At 43.7% G+C, this 20,642-nt stretch overlaps 1 protein-coding gene across 1 annotated transcript in view; it reads left to right on the forward strand.

The window, feature by feature from the left end:
* AVL9 (AVL9 cell migration associated) overlaps positions 1-20,030 on the forward strand; it is a 42,139-nt gene extending 22,109 nt beyond the window's left edge. Inside the window, exons 8-16 of the mRNA XM_072153245.1 lie at positions 630-668; positions 3,840-3,909; positions 5,106-5,617; positions 7,339-7,473; positions 9,668-9,887; positions 12,988-13,105; positions 13,618-13,671; positions 13,747-13,835; positions 15,817-20,030. Of these exons, the coding sequence (XP_072009346.1) occupies positions 630-668; positions 3,840-3,909; positions 5,106-5,617; positions 7,339-7,473; positions 9,668-9,887; positions 12,988-13,105; positions 13,618-13,671; positions 13,747-13,835; positions 15,817-15,923 (1,344 nt within the window). The 3' untranslated portion in view covers positions 15,924-20,030. The remainder of the gene's footprint in view (positions 1-629; positions 669-3,839; positions 3,910-5,105; positions 5,618-7,338; positions 7,474-9,667; positions 9,888-12,987; positions 13,106-13,617; positions 13,672-13,746; positions 13,836-15,816) is intronic.
* The last annotated feature ends 612 nt before the right edge of the window (positions 20,031-20,642 follow it).

A 20,642-nucleotide genomic window follows, 5' to 3' on the forward strand; every position in this document is an offset into this window, starting at 1 on the left:
TTGGGTGCTATGTCTATCTGCATCAAAAGTAGAGAATTTAGAACTTTGAAAATAAAGAATTTCTCCAAATTTTGGGCATTTTCTTTTGTGTTTAGTTTAAAAATGAGGATGATATATTTTTCTTTTTTAACTAATTTGACATACAATGTGTCACGAGAAAACAATCTCAAAATCCCCTGGATATCTCTGGATACCTGATAGCGTTCCAAAGCTATAAGCACTTATAGTGACACAGGGCGGATTAGAAAAATCGGGCCATAATAACCAAAAGGAGGCGGTGAAAAAAACTTGTTTCGGCATCTTGGCCAAAAATAGGCTGGTTGATAAGGGATTAACATTAGAAACTGATTAGGATGTAGTGTGAATTGGTGAACGTGGCAGGGAATTTACTAGAAGAGAATAACATGAGCGCTTTAACCCCTATGAAGGGGTACTTGAGGGAAATGGTAGGAGTGCCGCTCTAAATGGGAGCCGAGCTGAAAGCTGTTGTTCTGACTCCATTTTCCATGGGATATATACAGTAAAAACTGCTTTTGTATCTCTCACAGAAGTGCACCTTATTTTTAAGGTGTAATGAGCTACAAAGAAGTGCACATTTTTATCTTTTGTTTTTTTCCATTTCTTAACAGGTGTTAATTTTGTTTAAGCTCATTCTGCTTGAGAAAAAGGTTAGTGTCATTCACAATATAGATTATATATGCTGTAGCGGTTTCACATCCAACAAAATGCAGATTCTGAGTTCGTTGGGATTCCCATGCAGATTCTGCCAAGAGAGCAAGGGAAATCGCCAACAGACTCATTGAAATGAATAGGCGGCAGATTTTTCTCTGTATCAATGTATGTTTTCTGGAAGGGAGTTTGAGGAAACAATTTCAAGAATTATCATTAGTTCAACCCCTTTCTAGTATTTTTTAAAATGTAAATTAATGTATGCTCATAAGGTTGCACAATGCATCAATTTTCTTTTTTTACATCTCTTGTTTTAAAACTGTTTGATACCAGTTTGATTTCCAGTATTTCAATACTTGCAGAAGGAATAGAACACCAGTGACAAGGGGAGAGGGAAGAGGCATAAGGGTGAGCAGCACAGTGAGGCATCAGTACGGCAGTAGTATAAGAGTAAGCAGCACAGTGAGGCATCACAACACTGGTAGCATGAGGGTGAGCAGCACAGTAAAGCATCAGTATGTCAGTGGTACACGGGTGAGCTGCGCAGACAGCATCAGGACACTTGTATCACCAGGGTGAACAGCCAAGTAGGCATCAGGACGCTGGTAGTGTGAAGGTAAGCAGCACAGTAAGGCATCAGTATGGTAGTGGTATAAGGGTGAGCAGCACTGTAAGGCATCAGTATGGTAGTGGTATAAGGGTAAGCAGCACTGAACGGCATCAGTATGGTAGTGGTATAAGGGTGAGCAGCACAGTAAGGCATCAGTATGGCTGTGCTATAAGGGTGAGCAGCACAGTAAGGCATCGGTATGGCTGTGCTATAAGGGTGAGCAGCACTGTACGGCATCAGTATGGTAGTAGTATAAGGGTGAGCAGAACAGTATGGCAGTGGTATAAGGGTGAGAAGCACAGTAAGGCATCAGTATGGTAGTGGTATAAGGGTGAGCAACACAGTAAGGCATCAGTATGGTAGTGGTATAAGGGTGAGCAGCACAGTAAGGCATCAGTATGGCAGTGGTATAAGGGTGAGCAGCACAGTAAGGCATCAGTATGGTAGTGGTATAAGGGTGAGCAGCACAGTAAGGCATCAGTATGGTAGTGGTATAAGGGTGAGCAGCACAGTAAGGCATCGGTATGGCTGTGCTATAAGGGTGAGCAGCACTGTACGGCATCAGTATGGTAGTGGTATAAGGGTGAGCAGCACAGTAAGGCATCAGTATGGTAGTGGTATAAGGGTGAGCAGCACAGTAAGGCATCGGTATGGCTGTGCTATAAGGGTAAGCAGCACTGTAAGGCATCAGTATGGTAGTGGTATAAGGGTGAGCAGCACTGTAAGGCATCAGTATGGCAGTGGTATAAGGGTGAGCAGCACTGTACGGCATCAGTATGGTAGTGGTATAAGGGTGAGCAGCACTGTAAGGCATCAGTATGGTAGTGGTATAAGGGTAAGCAGCACTGAACGGCATCAGAATGGTAGTGGTATAAGGGTGAGCAGCACAGTAAGGCATCAGTATGGTAGTGGTATAAGGGTGAGCAGCACAGTAAGGCATCAGTATGGTAGTGGTATAAGGGTGAGCAGCACAGTAAGGCATCGGTATGGCTGTGCTATAAGGGTGAGCAGCACAGTAAGGCATCAGTATGGCTGTGCTATAAGGGTGAGCAGCACAGTAAGGCATCGGTATGGCTGCGCTATAAGGGTGCGCAGCACTGTACGGCATCAGTATGGCAGTGGTATAAGGGTGAGCAGCACAGTAAGGCATCGGTATGGCTGTGCTATAAGGGTGAGCAGCACTGTACGGCATCAGTATGGTAGTGGTATAAGGGTGAGCAGCACAGTAAGGCATCAGTATGGTAGTGGTATAAGGGTGAGCAGCACAGTAAGGCATCGGTATGGCTGTGCTATAAGGGTAAGCAGCACTGTAAGGCATCAGTATGGTAGTGGTATAAGGGTGAGCAGCACTGTAAGGCATCAGTATGGCAGTGGTATAAGGGTGAGCAGCACTGTACGGCATCAGTATGGTAGTGGTATAAGGGTGAGCAGCACTGTAAGGCATCAGTATGGTAGTGGTATAAGGGTAAGCAGCACTGAACGGCATCAGAATGGTAGTGGTATAAGGGTGAGCAGCACAGTAAGGTATCAGTATGGTAGTGGTATAAGGGTGAGCAGCACAGTAAGGCATCAGTATGGTAGTGGTATAAGGGTGAGCAGCACAGTAAGGCATCGGTATGGCTGTGCTATAAGGGTGAGCAGCACAGTAAGGCATCAGTATGGCTGTGCTATAAGGGTGAGCAGCACAGTAAGGCATCGGTATGGCTGCGCTATAAGGGTGCGCAGCACTGTACGGCATCAGTATGGCAGTGGTATAAGGGTGAGCAGCACAGTAAGGCATCGGTATGGCTGTGCTATAAGGGTGAGCAGCACAGTAAGGCATCAGTATGGCAGTGGTATAAGGGTGAGCAGCACTGTACGGCATCAGTATGGCAGTGGTATAAGGGTGAGCAGCACTGTACGGCATCAGTATGGCAGTGGTATAAGGGTGAACAGCACAGTAAGGCATCAGTATGACAGTGGTATAAGGGTGAGCAGCCTAGTACGGCATCAGTATGGCAGTAGTATAAGGGTGAGCTGTGCAGGAAGCATGGAGACACTGGTAGCACCCAGGTGAGCAGCATTAGAGGCGTCAGAGGGGCAGAGGCATTAGGATGCTGGCAGCACTATTGTGTTACCTTCCCTGGAGGGCACGGACTGTTTGCACCTTGAGCACACACTGGCTTGGGATTGATCATTTATACATTAGTATACTTTATTTGCATTCTTTTTCAGGAGAGAAGTCTGTCTATAACAACATAGGTTTGTTAGAATGTACAGTGTGCAATTCCCTTACATGATGCAGTTATTGGTTTTAAGGACTTGAAAGGCCTCTTTTAAAATCTTAAACATTAAATAGGTTTCTAGATATTCTGCAACCACTCCTGGGCAGGGGTAGGGGAAAAAGTGCTTACCCTTCTGTGACTTGTGGGTTTCCAAGACCTTCATGAAAAGGGGCAGAAAAGGGCAAGTACATTTTTTTTTTGTTCTTTTCCCTGCCCTGAGCCCAATGGAGTTTTCCAAAATTTCTGGAATACCTTTTATAATGATATTGGCTAATCTGTAATCATATCTTCTACAGGTCTTGTTTTACGTATCTCCTGTTAACAGACTAGTGGGTGCATTGATGACTGTCTTGTCTCTGTTTCCAGGTTAGATATTACTATAATTAATATTCCTTCTTTAACCATGTTTTCCCACTGATGCCTAAAATCACTTGGACATGTGCATAAAGTTTGTGAGCATAAGTGTTCATCTGAGTTGTGTGCAAACCGTCTGTTTATGCAGGACCCAACCTTAAGTCAGGGGACTAGGGCAGAAGTTTTTGGACCTAAGTCCTAGACCTTTTACCTGGTTCCCCGAATATCTCCCAGCTTTTATAGAACAGTAAATAGTTGTGAGGGCAGATGTTAGGTGTGCCATTTCTTCGTCCTTCTAATCTTAGCTGCCACTAAGAATGACTTTGCTGCTTGATCGGCCTGTATGAAGGCTCCCGATGCTGAGCTCCATCTCCGCTTTTTTTTTTTTTTTTTTTTCTTTAAACCACATACAGCAGTCAATGGTAAGAGATGGGGTGGTTCATGGCAGAGATCAAGCCGCACAGGAAGAAGAAACTTTCTGTAGTGCAGACTGTGCTTTGTCCTCCTGCCCTTCTCTGGTCCATGCTCCTCTATTATCATTGGAAGGAGGTAGTGTGAGCTTTCCCAGGAGAACACTGTAGTATATGTCGGGCAAGCACAGGAAAGTGTATTTGTGACTTGCTGCCTGTGCGTATGCAAAAATGTCATTCTAGATCCATGTGTAAAAGTCCATGCTGCTGTATGTGTCTACATGTGTTAATGTCTTTCTGCCTATAAATGGGTGTGTATGTTTTTGTGGATGTGTGATCCTGTTATAGGATTGAGTAGGTGATTTATTTGTGTGAAAGTTTATAAGGACTTTGTTTTTATTACAGCAGTGTATACAGGAGTTCCCCTACTTAAGAACACCCAACTTACAGACGTCCCCTAGTTACAAACAGCTATTGCAGTTATTAGAGGTGTCTGTAATGAAGCTTTATTGTTAATCCTTGTTCTTATGACAATCCAACATTTTTAAAATTCAATTGTCACAGAGACAAAAATTTGTGTGGAGCTACAATTATAAAATATACAGTTCCGACTTGCATACAAATTCAATTTAAGAACAAACCTACACAACCTATCTTGTACATAACCCGGGGACTGCCTGTAATTCTATTTTTATTTCATTTGTTCTTTGCTATTGTATATTATATGTACATAGAAATTCATAGCATGTTTTGAATGTGAGGTTTGCAATCTTTTTTTTTTTGATTGCTTGTACACAGGTATGATCGAGCATGGACTCACGGACAGTTCACATTATAGGTCTCGGCAAAGCATTGCAGAAGGAGGAGAAGCTCCTGTAGTTTTTTCGTCACATGACAGTAGTCCAGCATCTTCTCAGATTTCTAGTCCTAAAGATAATGAAACTGAGATCGGACAGGACTCTTTTGTAGAACCCAGAAAACCAGAGGTTTCCACTACTGATCATGAGGATACTAATGGCAGTATAGAGCATCTTAGGCCTCCATCTCACACATCTCCAGAATCTGTTGAGAGTGACTGGGAGACACTAGATCCAAGCATACTGGAGGAGTGTATCACAGCAGAGGAAGAAGATGTGTGGAATGTGGGACCAGGCCCTTGTGAGCTTCTTACTACGGACACAATTTCTTCAGGAAGTGTTCCCATAACAGTTCAACCGCAATCTAAAACGGGACAGACGGTGTTTACTCCTGGACTTGTATCTGGTCTGGAAGAAGACAAGTATGGAATGCCACTGGCGATTTTTACAAAGGTAATACAAACAACAAGTGCAAGAAATTAAGTTTTGTGACAAAACCTCTTTCTAAGACAAGTATCATAGTATATAAGGCTGGAATGAGACTCAAGTCCATCAAGTCCAACCTTCAAGAATTAAATAAATGTTTTATCCCCATAACCCGTGATATTTTTTCGCTCCAGAAAGGCATCCAGGCCTCTCTTGAACATGTACATAGAGTCCGCCATAACAACCTCCTGCGGCAGAGAGTTCCATAGTCTCACTGCTCTTACAGTAAAGAACCTTTGTCTATGGCAATGGTAGAATCGCCTCTCCTCTAGGCGTAGAGGATGCCCCCTTGTCCTGGTCACAGGCCTAGGTATAAAAAGATCTTTGGAGAGATCCTTGTACTGTCCGTTCAGGTATTTGTACATTGTAATGAGGTCTCCCCTCAGTCGTCTTTTTTCTAAACTGAATAATCCCAAATTTTGTAATTTGTCATTGTATTCTAGTCCCCCCATTCCCCTAATAATCCTGGTTGCTTTCCTCTGCACCCATTCCAGCTCTACTATATCCTTTTTATACACTGGTGCCCAAAACTGTACACAATATTCCATGTGTGGTCTGACCAGGGATTTGTATAAGGGCAGAATTATGTCTTTATCATGAGAATCTATTCCTCTCTTGATACATCCCATTATTTTATTTGCTTTAGCAGCAACCGCCTGGCTCTGGTCACTAAAATTAAGTTTACCATCCACCAATACGCCCAAGTCCTTTTCAGCTTCAGTTTTACTAAGTAATTGACCATTTAGAACATAATTATACTTTTTGTTTCCATGGCCCAAGTGCATAACTTTACATTTATCTACATTAAACCTCATCAACCATTTCTCTGCCCATCCCTCAAGCTTCCACAAATCCCTCTGTAATGCTAAACTATCGACCTCAGTATTTATTACTTTACACAGCTTAGTATCATCTGCAAATATTGAAACTTGACTGTGTAAACCCACTACAAGGTCATTAATAAAAATATTAAAAAGTGGCCCCAATACTAACCCCTGTGGCACTCCACTGGTAACATCAGCCCAATCTGAGAATGTGCCATTAATGACTACCCTCTGTTTTCTATCACTAAGCCAATTACTTACCCAAATACACAGATTTTCCCCTATTCCCAGCAGTCTCATTTTATATACCAACCTTTTATGTGGCACGGTGTCAAATGCCTTTGAAAAGTCCAGATATACAACATCCATAACATTTTGTGTAGTCATAACAAGTCATAGTGTGTATAGTGTTCATTTGCACATACTATACAAACTATCTAACATATTAAAGATTTTTGATACAGACCATACAAATTATTGACAGCTATAAAACAGATATTGGGTTAGATTTATCATCAAGTTTCTGAGGTAAAACTGTTCTAGTTGCTCATGGAAACCAATCAGAGCTGAGCTTTAATTTTATAAATAGCTATGGGGAATTGAAAGCTGAGCTCTCTGATTGGTTGCCATGGTCAACTAGAACAGTTCTGTTCTTAGAAACTTAAAGGAAATCTACTATATGGATGCATATTGTACTCCAAGTACACATAGGCCTTAAACAGGCTGAGCTTTGTTACAAAGTTTCTAACGTTGACTTGTTCTATTTCATTATAAAAGGAAAAGCTTATTAAAAATCACAGAGCTGAACTGAGACAATTGCTATGTATTTATTTAAATGTTCTAACTTGTATACTGTTACACCAGGGCTACCTGTGTTTACCATACATGGCTCTGCAACAGCATCACCTACTTTCCGATGTCAGTATCCGTGGTTTTGTAGCTGGAGCCACCAACATTCTCTTTCGGCAACAGAAGCATTTAAGTGATGCTATTGTTGAGGTGAGTACAATAATGAAGAACTTAGTTGGGGTGTATGCAGGGCCGGATTATAGGCTCCCCGAGTGGCCCCCACCAGATGACAACGTCTGACTGACACTGTCAGTCAGACATTTGTATGCTTAAAGCGCGCGTGCTGCAGCACATCTATCTGAGGGAGTTGGGACGGTATTGCAGTGAGCTCCCTGGGTGCGCAGCGCTGGCCGCTATCCTGCGAGTCCCATACAGTCAGCTGTAAGCTGAATCTCTGACTGGAGCAATTTGCAGCAGCGCTGCACGAAAAGCAGGAATTAAAGAAGCTGCCATGTGTGACTACAGGAGAAGAGAAAACTCACAGAAAGTTATTCATCTGTATGGAGATGAGGGGGTCCGACAGGAAAGAGTAATATAATGATTGCTTAATGTCAAGGGATCTGAACTGGAACAAGATTTGTATATTTCATGGGGCTGCATGGTTGGTGAGGGCTGTGGTGAATGGGGCTGTGTGTTTGGGGGGCTGAGGTGTATGTTACATGGGACTGTATGTCTGGTGCGGTCTAGGGTGTATGTTACATGGGACTGTGCGTCTGTTGCAGGCTGGGGTGTATATTATATGTGGCTACATATTATATGGGGCTGCGTGTCTGGTGTGGACTGAGGTGTTTGTTACATGGGACTGTGTCTGGTGCCGGCTGAGCTGTATGTTACATGCGGCTGCGTTTCTAGTGTAGGCTGAGCTGTATGTCACATGGGGCTGCGTGTCTGGTGTGGGCTGAAGGTGTATGTTACATCGGGCTGCTTGTCTGTTGCGGGCTGAGATGTATGTCACATAGGGCTGCATGTCTGGTGCGGGCTGAGGGGTATGTTACATGGGACTGCGTGTCTGGTGCTGGCTGAGGCGTATGTTACATGGGACTGCGTGGTTGGTGACTGAGGTGTATGTAGATTTATTACTGGGAGGCTGGTGGCTGTATGTAGATTTATTACTGAGGGGTTGGCGGTTGTATGTAGATGTAACACCGGGGGGTTGGCGGCTGTATGCGGATCCATTGCTGGGGGGTTGGCGGCCGTATGCGGATGCATTACTGGGGGGTTGCGGCCCTATGCGGATGCATTACTGGGGGGTTGGCGGCTGTATGCGGATGCATTACAGGGGGGGTTGGTGGCTGTATGCGGATGCATTACTGGGGAGTTGGCGGCTGCATGCGGATGCATTACTGGGGAGTTGGCGGCTGTATGCGAATGCATTACTGGGGGGTTGGCGGCTGTATGCGAATGCATTACTGGGGAGTTGGCGGCTGTATGCGGATGCATTACTGGGGAGTTGGCGGCTGTGTGCGGATGCATTACTGGGGAGTTGGCGGCTGTGTGCGGATGCATTACTGGGGAGTTGGCGGCTGTGTGCGGATGCATTACTGGGGAGTTGGCGGCTGTATGCGGATGCATTACTGGGGAGTTGGCGGCTGTATGCGGATGCGTTACTGGGGGGATTGGCGGCTGTATGTAGATGTAACACTGGGGCATTCAGTGGGGGCCCCCACCAACCTTAACCTGGCCCTGGGTCTATTAAAGGAAACCTACCACTTGAAGTGGTAGGTGTAAGATTCATAAACCGAGCACCAGCTCAGGGTGAGCTGGTGCCGGTGTTTACTTTCATTAGTGTCCTAAACCGCTGTATCGCGGTTTAAACACTTTAATTTTTACAGAAGGAGCTTCGGCGTGACCGTGCGCGCGCCTACATAGGAAGGAGAGTCGGTGACACCATGGCATTTGGTGCGCCGAAGCTCCTTTGACTGTAAAGAATAAAAAAAAGTGTTTAAACCCCGATACAGCGGTTTAGGACACTAATGAAAGTAAGCACCGGCACCAGCTCACCTTGAGCTGGTGCTCGATATATGCATCTTACACCTACCACTTCAAGTGGTAGTTTTCCTTTAAAGGATGTACAGTATCAGATTCTCATAGTTACAATGACACCAGAACCACTTCTATAAAGTGTAAGATAGGGTTATCTGAAGTGATGCTCCCTTTCCAGCCTCTAGAAGTGACTCATCTTTGGCAAAAAGTTCACCTATTTTATTTAATAGATGAATGAGTGAAATTTTGCTAGGAGTAGGAATGCTAGAAAGAATATTTCATACACCCCCCTTTTTAATGGTGTAAATGCTGGTGACAGAATCCCTGGTAAAGGATTACAACAATATTTCTGATTTTTCAGGTGGAAGATGCTCGAATCAGCATTCATGACCCTGAGCTAAGGAAGATCCTGAATCCTACAACAGCTGACCTCAGATTTATTGACCACTTAGTAAAGCATGTCACCGAAAACAGGGATGATGTCTTCCTTGATGGAACAGGCTGGGAGGGCGGAGATGAATGGATCAGGGCACAGTTTGCACTTTACCTGCATTCTTTGCTTTCTGCCTCTGCCCAGCCAGGTAGTGGCTCCTTTTGTATTGTCCAGCATATAGTTGCATTTTTCTTTCCAATATATATTTTTTTTTATCATAACGTTTATTTACTAGCAACTATGAAAACCACATATTCTCTTTCATTAAGTTGCTAAAAGAAGTTGTTGGAAATATATGTAAATCAATCTGAAGTAATGTTGGGGATTTCCAGAATTACACCTATAGGTGAACTGTGCAGGAGCAGCAACAGAGAAAAACAAGTGACATTTGCAAGAGCAAATGCCTGAGCTTCCTGTACTCCTATCCTCCACCTGACATTGTGGCGCCTCTCCTCGCACATTTTAGCACTGCTCCACCTTCCCCTCACATTTTGCCCCCTCTACTCCACCCCCTCACACATTTTGACACTTCTCCTTTTCATATTGAGGCACCTCTCCTCTTCCCCCTCACATTGAGGCCCCTCTCCTCCTCTTCCTCCTGACATTGAGGCCCCTCTCTTCCTCTTCCCCTCACATTGAGGCCCCTCGCCTCCTCTTTCCCCTCACATTGAGGCCCCTCGCCTCCTCTTTCCCCTCACATTGAGGCCCCTCGCCTCCTCTGGCCCCTCGCCTCCTCTTTCCCCTCACATTGAGGCCCCTCGCCTCCTCTTTCCCCTCACATTGAGGCCCCTCGCCTCCTCTTTCCCCTCACATTGAGGCCCCTCGCCTCCTCTTTCCCCTCACATTGAGGCCCCTCGCCTCCTCTTTCCCCTCACATTGAGGCCCCTCGCCTCCTCTTTCCCCTCACATTGAGGCCCCTCGCCTCCTCTTTCCCCTCACATTGAGGCCCCTCGCCTCCTCTTTCCCCTCACATTGAGGCCCCTCGCCTCCTCTTTCCCCTCACATTGAGGCCCCTCGCCTCCTCTTTCCCCTCACATTGAGGCCCCTCGCCTCCTCTTTCCCCTCACATTGAGGCCCCTCGCCTCCTCTTTCCCCTCACATTGAGGCCCCTCGCCTCCTCTTTCCCCTCACATTGAGGCCCCTCGCCTCCTCTTTCCCCTCACATTGAGGCCCCTCGCCTCCTCTTTCCCCTCACATTGAGGCCCCTCGCCTCCTCTTTCCCCTCACATTGAGGCCCCTCGCCTCCTCTTTCCCCTCACATTGAGGCCCCTCGCCTCCTCTTTCCCCTCACATTGAGGCCCCTCGCCTCCTCTTTCCCCTCACATTGAGGCCCCTCGCCTCCTCTTTCCCCTCACATTGAGGCCCCTCGCCTCCTCTTTCCCCTCACATTGAGGCCCCTCGCCTCCTCTTTCCCCTCACATTGAGGCCCCTCGCCTCCTCTTTCCCCTCACATTGAGGCCCCTCGCCTCCTCTTTCCCCTCACATTGAGGCCCCTCGCCTCCTCTTTCCCCTCACATTGAGGCCCCTCGCCTCCTCTTTCCCCTCACATTGAGGCCCCTCGCCTCCTCTTTCCCCTCACATTGAGGCCCCTCGCCTCCTCTTTCCCCTCACATTGAGGCCCCTCGCCTCCTCTTTCCCCTCACATTGAGGCCCCTCGCCTCCTCTTTCCCCTCACATTGAGGCCCCTCGCCTCCTCTTTCCCCTCACATTGAGGCCCCTCGCCTCCTCTTTCCCCTCACATTGAGGCCCCTCGCCTCCTCTTTCCCCTCACATTGAGGCCCCTCGCCTCCTCTTTCCCCTCACATTGAGGCCCCTCGCCTCCTCTTTCCCCTCACATTGAGCCCCCTCGCCTCCTCTTTCCCCTCACATTGAGGCCCCTCGCCTCCTCTTTCCCCTCACATTGAGCCCCCTCGCCTCCTCTTTCCCCTCACATTGAGGCCCCTCGCCTCCTCTTTCCGATCACATTGAGGCCCCTCGCCTCCTCTTTCCGATCACATTGAGGCCCCTCGCCTCCTCTTTCCGATCACATTGAGGCCCCTCGCCTCCTCTTTCCCCTCGCATTGAGCCCCCTCGCCTCCTCTTTCCCCTCGCATTGAGCCCCCTCGCCTCCTCTTTCCCCTCGCATTGAGCCCCCTCGCCTCCTCTTTCCCCTCGCATTGAGCCCCCTCGCCGCCTCTTTCCCCTCGCATTGAGCCCCCTCGCCTCCTCTTTCCCCTCGCATTGAGGCCCCTCGCCTCCTCTTTCCCCTCGCATTGAGGCCCCTCGCCTCCTCTTTCCCCTCGCATTGAGGCCCCTCGCCTCCTCTTTCCCCTCGCATTGAGCCCCCTCGCCTCCTCTTTCCCCTCACATTGAGGCCCCTCGCCGCCTCTTCCCCCTCGCACTGTGGCCCCCTCCTTCTCCGGTTCTATATAACTGACGGCCCTCTGTATCATATTTTTATCAATGAACTCATAGAAGGTGTACACGGTAGAGTTTCAATATTTGCAGATGATACTTTAAAAATATTTATACTGAGGCCGATGGTATAACATTGTGAATGTATGGAGGAAAAAAAATATTGTATATTCTGGTTTCCTTTCTCTTTGTATTTTTTGGGCCCTGCAGTGTACCATAAAAATTATGTAGACTGTGTTACAGGACCCGGCTCGCGGAGAACTTTGCGGGGGCTTCTGGAGCAACAACCCTAACAACAACTTTAAATCCCCCCTCCCCACCATAGTACTACGTCAAATGTCAGGAAGGGGTTAAAAAAAAAAGCGCATAGCAGAGCACCAAAAATTGACCTTGATATTCAGGCACCAATGATCATTGATCACGAAGGGGTTAAAGGAAATCTACCAGTGCTATACAGTCGTTATGAGGAGCGCTCATTTACACACTGCTGGGGTGCTACAGGTGAAGGAACTGTAACACTGAAGCCCAGGAACGAGCTGCCAAAAAGCCACCTTAACATTAAAGAGATTTTCTCCATTGACTAAGAAAATTGTGGAGTTAGCAGTTTAAGATGAATCCAAAGAATTTGCTGTGGTTTCTTGGTTTGATTTGATGCAAGATTATGCTCCGCTAATCAGACCCGTGTAGACTTGGCCAAAGAATAGCAGCCGAACAGTACTAATTCCTGCCACCTTGCACAATTATAGTTAAAAAACAAATGGATAGGTTATGAGTGTTATATCTTGTATTAGATGATTTTATGAATCTTGTTTACATTTTACATATCTTCTATTGAATTGTACTTTTTTTTGCAGAGAATGAGAAGGTGTTAGCAGATTATGGATCTGCCTTTATTGCAATGTGGAAGATAACACACAACTATAGAGTATGGAACAGCAATAAACATCCTGCTCTAGCAGAAGTGCATCCTAGGTAGGCACACAATTGGCAGTTTGCATCAACATCATCTTGTTTCAAAGATAGATTAGGGGAACAGTGTCAGACTGGGTTTCCTTAGGTCCACCAGAGAAAATCAATCTGGGGGCCCACTCTTTATTATCCCCCAGGAAATATACTCTAGCAGCCTTCTGGCTGATGGACCTCTGGGGTTCAGTATTGGGTTGAGCCATGGCCTACCGCAGGATCCTCTGGTACTCTGGTGGGCCAGTCCAACACTGGATCTGAAGGAAATGGTCAGGATGTGAGATAAATGTGAGTGTCACAGCAAAGGGTCTGAATACTTATGACCATGTGATATTTCAGTTTTTATTGTTTAATAAATTAGCAGAAATATCTACGTTTCTGTTGTGTGTTTTTTCCGTCAAGATGTGTGACGAGTGTACATTAATGAGCAAAAAACCTAGACATGTCACCCTTCCTCTATATTTCTTGATTATGTCCATTTACCAGGTCTCCAATTTTATTTACTTTATTTTGTCTTGCAGCCATCCATTCCAGGGAAACTATAGTGTAACGGATGTGAAGCTGAGGCTTTCACAGTAAGTATTGACTTTCTGCCTTTAAATCACTAGTACTAAAAGGTTCCAAAGGCTAACATAGATGTCGTTTTAAAGTTCGGTTCAGAACAGTGAAAGAGGAAAGAAGATCGGCAATGCTGTTGTCACCACAAGTCGAAACATGGTTCAGACTGGAAAAGCAGTAGGTAAGAATATATTGTTGCTCATTTGCTTCCATACAAAATACTTTAACTCCTTAAGGCCCCTTTCACACTTGCGTTTTTCACGTGTGTTTTCTGCGCGTGCTTTTGACACGCAGAACTTGCATTGCACTCTGACCTATTGTAACCAATGGGTCTTTTCAGACTTGCATTTTTTTTCACGCACACACGGGCGTTTTTTTAACGCGCGTTTAAATCTCGACATGCTCTACTACTGCAAGTCACGCGCGTGAAAAACGCACCATACAAGTCTATGGAGATGCATCAAAAATGCATTGCACTCTGAGACACTTGCAAGTGCAATGCAAGTGCAATGCGTTTTTCACGTATCAATTGCCATAGAAAAGATAGAGCTCAGTCCTGAGTCCATTTCACGCGCGTCAGCTGTAGCTCTTAGTGACTGTCTCTGGCAGTCTCATTTGATTGTTACTTTATCTATGAGGATAACGGTTTCCATGGGCAACAGATTTACCTTGGACATTTCTGATAAATCTCCCCCTAACTCTGTATCCCTATGCATCTTACCTCACACATAAGCATCTTATACTCATTGCCTAGAGTAACCAATCAAAGCTCAGAGCTCATATTAATGACCTGTGGCAGAACAGCAACCAATCATGGCTCAGCTTCCAACTGCCACAGCAACAGTAGCGGATAATGGCTCCAGTATGTGGTGGTTAATAAGTGTATTTTGGAAAGCGTGGGGTAAAAGAGAGTTGCTGTGCAAAAATTTTGTGATTGTAAACCCGACGGTACATTCCTTTAGTGGATGTACACACACTTGTATATTAGATGTACAATATACCGGCTAACTAATATACTGTCTACTAGTTACTAGGGGGCTGTATATTATATATTCGGGGTATACTGTATACAACCACCAGTGTACAATATACAGCCCTCTAGTAACTAATATATAGCCCCCAGTAAAATAATAAATGTATACTCTCCTTCTCCTGTTCCCCCAAAACAGCCACCTCAGCAATTAATAAATATACAGCCCCCAGGAACAAATATAAATCCCCCTGTAATATACAGTCCCCAGCAACTAATAAATGTACAGCGCTCCAGCAATTAATATGCAGTCCCCAGCAATTTATATCTACAGCAAGCAGTAATTAATATATACAGCCCCGCAGTAATAAATAAATTACTTGAGGGGTGTATATTTCTGTGCAGCCCCCCCAGCAATTTCTATGTGCAATGTGTACAATATACAGCCCCCATAATGAATAACAAGCCCCCAGTAAAATAATAAATCTGTATTCACTATCTCCCATTCCCCCAATGCACAGTGACCCCCTTTTAGTTCAGGATGTCTGTATCCTGACGCACAAGTGTACTGCCTACCACCTGCGTCACCGAGCGGGGCGGTTAGCTGAACCTCTACCCTAACACCTTGGCACCCACGCTTGGTGCGGTCCCATTTAAGGGCAAAGTTATGGAAGTGCTCATTGGACAAGGTGCAGACCTCAACTTGTGGCTTGGCAGGCTGCACGTGGCCTGTCTGCACAGATTGTGCTACTCTTTATGTACATACTCAGGAGTGAAGCTCCTCTGCTATAGATGGAGGAATAAGGCACTGGGAAAGAATTGCCGCATTTCTTTCAAGCACTGCTACAGTAACCAGGAAAACTGTGTACTGTGTCTGAGTGGTTACCATTTTGGTGGAGCTAAAGTCTGAGTCAAAGTTCAGGAAATTAACAAGTCGAGTAGGAGTTAGAGGTTTGGCTTATTGACTCCACAGCCCTGGTTCACCATGTAGATAAAGAGGTCAGCGAGATAGGGAGATTCAGTTAAAGTGAGTGTGGCATTTCTACAAAGATTTACTTTCCAACTCCGATAAGGTAGGTGCATATTTTATTAACATAGGGCAAAAGTTGCTGGCAGGTTCCCTTTAAGTAGATAAACTAAAAAAATTACCTTGTTATTATGGCCATTGACCCATTTTCCTTTGTTTCTGCAGGTCAGTCAGTTGGAGGAGCTCTGATCAGTGCAAAATCTGCAATGTCCTCTTGGCTTTCTACTTTTTCTCAGCCATCAACCCAGGAACATCAGGAAGAAAAGCACTGATCAAATCATCCAGGATGAATGGATTTTGTATCCATTCTCTATAGTTACAGCAGATTTTTATGCATTTGTCACCTGTATGCTCTCGTAAAGGCCTCTTTGACTTCTGTTGCCTTTATGAGGATTGTATATTTCTAATTTGTCTCCGTTTTCTTTAGGTAGAAATAACCTCCTGCCTAAAAAAAGGTGTCATCAAAAATGTGAACACAACCTTGGACTGTAGTGATTGTTCCGTTTACTGAAATCACATGAAACGGTTAATGAAGTGTTTACATTGTGTTTAGTTGATGGTAAATCAACTTTATTTCCGTACCTTCCTGTTGTCGAGTTTTGAGTTTTACCTCTTTTATCTTAGGGAAGTATAACCAGGTGTTAAAGCTAGAAGTGTATGCAGTCATCCATGATATCACTTGTATCCTGCACAGAGACCACACTTGGGCTTATGCATAATTTTACACTACTGAGAACAAATTTTACTTTTTATTTTGTTGGCTTAAAGGAGGCTTTCAGTTTTAGGCAAATATGGTTTATATGTCCTATAATGGGATATTGAAAATTTCTACTATGTCTTTTTGTATAACACAGTTTTAAAGATTTGGATGTAAATAAGACCATTCAACAAAAGCAGAGACCCTGAAAATATTCTGTTTGCAGCTTATCATCAGAGATCTCTCTTAAAAGCGGCATACTTATATCACCTGGGTAAAATGAAGAGCTGCAAATATTTAAAAGTGGTATTTTCATCAATGCATTCACATTTATTTAATACATCTGCATTTTTCTTCAATTGGAGGTTATTAAAAAAAAATGTTCTGTATTTCCCATAAATGTATCCATGTTGTCCCTTGGAAACGAGATGGTTGTTTTTGGATAAAACCACCACTGCACTTTGGCCACTCATTCACTATTAAGCCCTGCCTGACCACCTAGATATAGCATTCATTGCCACAGGACATTCACTAACTCCCCGCCATTTCATATGCAAAAACAATTTGTATCTTTGTGCATCCAATTGGTCATATCCAAGGATCCTGTTACATTTATGGGACATTTTGTTATTGCAGGTACATAATTTTAATAACCCCTTGAGACAAGCAGGAAATTAAAAGAATGAAGAATCCTTATTTTAGGCAGCTTAAAAGACGACCATGTAGGGCTTGCTAGACATGTTATAATATTGGTCAGATGAAATGGGAGTGCAAGGGAGAAAAGTGTTTATAGGCCACACAGCTTTCCCAGATGCTTTTCAAAACTCAATTGCAGAGTATGTCTCTAAAAATGGGTAATAAATTGTATTTGTGAGTTTTTGACACGACAGTATGTCACTAAAATCAACTTGCACAACATAAAAAAAGCATTTTGCTAATTAAAGGGGTTATCCGGGTTTAAATTTTTTTTATGTCCGGGCTGGGGAGGGCTAGTTAAACATAATAAACATGTACTTACCTCCTCCGGTGCTGCCGATGTCCCGCACCGCGGCCCGTCTTCTCTGTGCGCCGGTTTCATTACACCGGCGCACAGGGAGCTTCCGGCCGGCCGGAAGCTCCCATGCTCACCATCTCTCAGCGCTTACAACGCTGAGAGATAGGGACACATGGGAGGAGCCGTCCACATCGTGGACCGGAAGCTCCCTGTGCGCGGCTTCCGTGCCCCTGTAAACAAACAGGGGCACGGATCGAAGGGACGGCGGCGCCGGAGGAGGTAAGTACATGTTTATTATGTTTAACTAGCCCTCCCCAGCCCGGCCATAAAAAAAAAAATTAAACCCGGATAACCCCTTTAAAACAACTCTCAAAGGAAATTGCAAGGATCCTGCATTGTAGGTAGTTACAATAGCTAAATATTTGCAGTTCTTCTCATTACCACTTACCAACTCAATTAGTACTGCCAGCTTCACCCTCTAAGTCCAGTTCTTCATATAAATCTGCTGTTGTCCATTTATCCTCTTTATGCCTCATGATTATCAAAAGGACATGCCTAAAATATTAAGATTACCAAGATTAACTAGCTACCAAGGTTAGGATTTTGAGGCAAACACATAGTGAATATGGATAGGGAACAGTCTGCATCTTTTGTATCTATCTATCCATCCTTCTTGAATATGTGGGTAGAGCTGATCACTACTCAGGTAGATGATAATTCACATGTTTGATTTTATAATGTTATGACATTTTTGTTGTTCTATGTATCCAACCACCTGTTATATTGACTGCAAAATGTGATAATTTCAAGATGGTGTCTGGATTTTATTTATGTTTTCTAATTAATGTAGAATGTAAAAAAAGAATTGAATTCCCTAAGGCACCCACTCAATTAAGCTTGTATGAAAATATTGCAGTAGGGGTCAGATCCGTATTTGTCATCCCGTTGTCTGTGAAACGTGCAAATGACTTCACTACAGTTGTATCCTAAAATGTTTAATATCCTCATGTCACTGCACAGTTGCAGATTTAGGTGCATATTGTAGCTACAATGTTTAGTGTGGTATATAGGGAATATTTAATTTTTTTTAAACACTCAAAGGGTTTTCTGACAATATAATAAAATCTCGATGTGGCTGGTCCCCTGCACCAGCGCCTGTTACAGCAAGGACACAAGGAGCGCCAGAAAAGCCAAGTACAGCCTTGTTTCTTTGTAGTTAGTCTGTAGTATACAGATTTGGGCTACATGCTCACAAGAATTGGTCTGTGTGCTCTGTGGCTTCCATAAACCCATTCACTTCAACGGGAGAATCTGTTTGTTAAAAAAAAAAGACTACCTTATATACTCGAGTATAAGCCTAGTTTTTCAGCACAAAAAAATGTGCTGAAAACCCAAACTCGGCTTATACTCGAGTAAAATATATATAAGTTTTACCAGGTTTTTGTGGTAAAATTAGGGGCCTCGGCTTATACTTGGGTCAGCTTATACTCGAGTATATACGGTATTTTTCTTTTAACCACCAAGCACATGGGGCAATATAATACAGTCATGTGCATGTAGCCATAAATTGCTGCCATGAGAAAGAACATCAGATACAGGTACCCTTAATAAAAAGAAACGAACATGTAAAGAAGGTTTTGTGATCATTTACCCTTTTATGTTTGTGCAGCGGGGTTTTTTTTTTTTCTTCCCCTCAATTGTTGTGACCTGATATTCCTTTACTGTAACACGTACAGTAGAAGAATGTGCTTTTTTTGAGGCATTCAGAGTTTGCTGCTATATGAATAAATTTCATCTATTCTATATAAAAGGGTTTTCTGGCCCCTGAAGTAATAATGACCTATCCTCAGGCCAGTAGTGGGTGATCGGCAGTGTGAAGCCCAGTCCCCCATTGATGTGGGATCTTTCCCTGTGGATGGAGTAGAATATCAGTAGTTGTAGTGTAACAGCTGTGCTGCTCACTGGATGCCACTCGTATTCACTTCTACACCCACAACATTATGGACAGAGCCATTTGTGGATAGGTCAATAATGCCTATTAAATTACTTTTTTTTTTTTTTTAAATCGTTTCTGCTATTTTTCTTTTAAATGTTGAACGTCCTGATTCTTTGTTTGCTCCGGAATTTAGCTCAATTTTTATTACATTCCGTTTCACATTATATAAGACTAAGAGGACTTATGGAAGGCAAGTTTGCTTAACGCCCCAAAGCGCCATGCAGGTTGTGTATTATACATGCCTTGTTTCACACGTGAGGCATGGTTTCTATGATCTGGCCAGGCACATGTTTGGGGCTTCACAGTAAGTGGTGTCATCGATTCTAATCCTGAAACACAAGAGATGTAAGCAATGTCCTGAGCATGTTGCACCTTGCATTCTTTTGCATGTATAGTATGTCCATGATGAAACAGGTCTGATATATAATGTTGTATTGGCTGATATTTAGTGACTGGTTCACTTTTTCATTCCAAAATATACCTGGGGCTGTACCTTTTTTTTTTTTCTTAAGTAATATATTTTGTTTTAGTTTGTATATGTGTGGAATTGTCTGTAAATAGAAAAATATGGAAACATTGTGAGCTGCAAAATGATTATTTGATAACCGAGCCAATCTCTGAGCTGTATCTCCACTGTGGTTTCTGATGTCTGTTGTATGCAACAAATATATGAAGAGTAGAAGAGTTCAATGTGCTTCCTTTTCAATTTTTTATGCAGTCCTGTGAATGACAAATATATTTTACTTACAAATTACAAATTGAATTTGACTGAAAAGTGTTCATTTTATCTATGGTGTGTAGATTCATTTTACATAGACAGAATGTTTAGTTTTCATTAGAAATTACAGGTCATTGTGTCCATCACCAAATTACAGAGTTTTAACAATTAGGTGATGTGTTATCACATTTTACTGAAGCTATAGAATTTACATCCCAGAACTAAACACATATACATAAGATAAAACCCACAAATCCATCTTTTGCCTTCTATAAAACACTGTTCTTTTGCAATATAGAAAGTAAATGAGTTCACATCACCGCTAAGTCCATTTACTTAGCAAAGCTTTTTTTGCATGATGGCATTTTGACTTTTTATATTAAAAAAAAAATTATATATATATAGTCAAAAGACAAGTTTTTTTTTTTTAAATGTACTCACATATAACTCAATGACACATTCTCTAATTTATTGTTATTAACAAAAATACAGCAGTTCACAGATATAATTCCAACCTCTATCAGTCCTGGTGTACCCAATTTCGGTTGCCCCTGGTTTCCGACCCTGGATCTTCTGACTTTAGGGT

Source organism: Engystomops pustulosus, chromosome 5 (genome assembly GCF_040894005.1).
Source record: "Engystomops pustulosus chromosome 5, aEngPut4.maternal, whole genome shotgun sequence".
In the NCBI taxonomy this organism is placed as follows: Eukaryota; Metazoa; Chordata; class Amphibia; order Anura; family Leptodactylidae; genus Engystomops; species Engystomops pustulosus.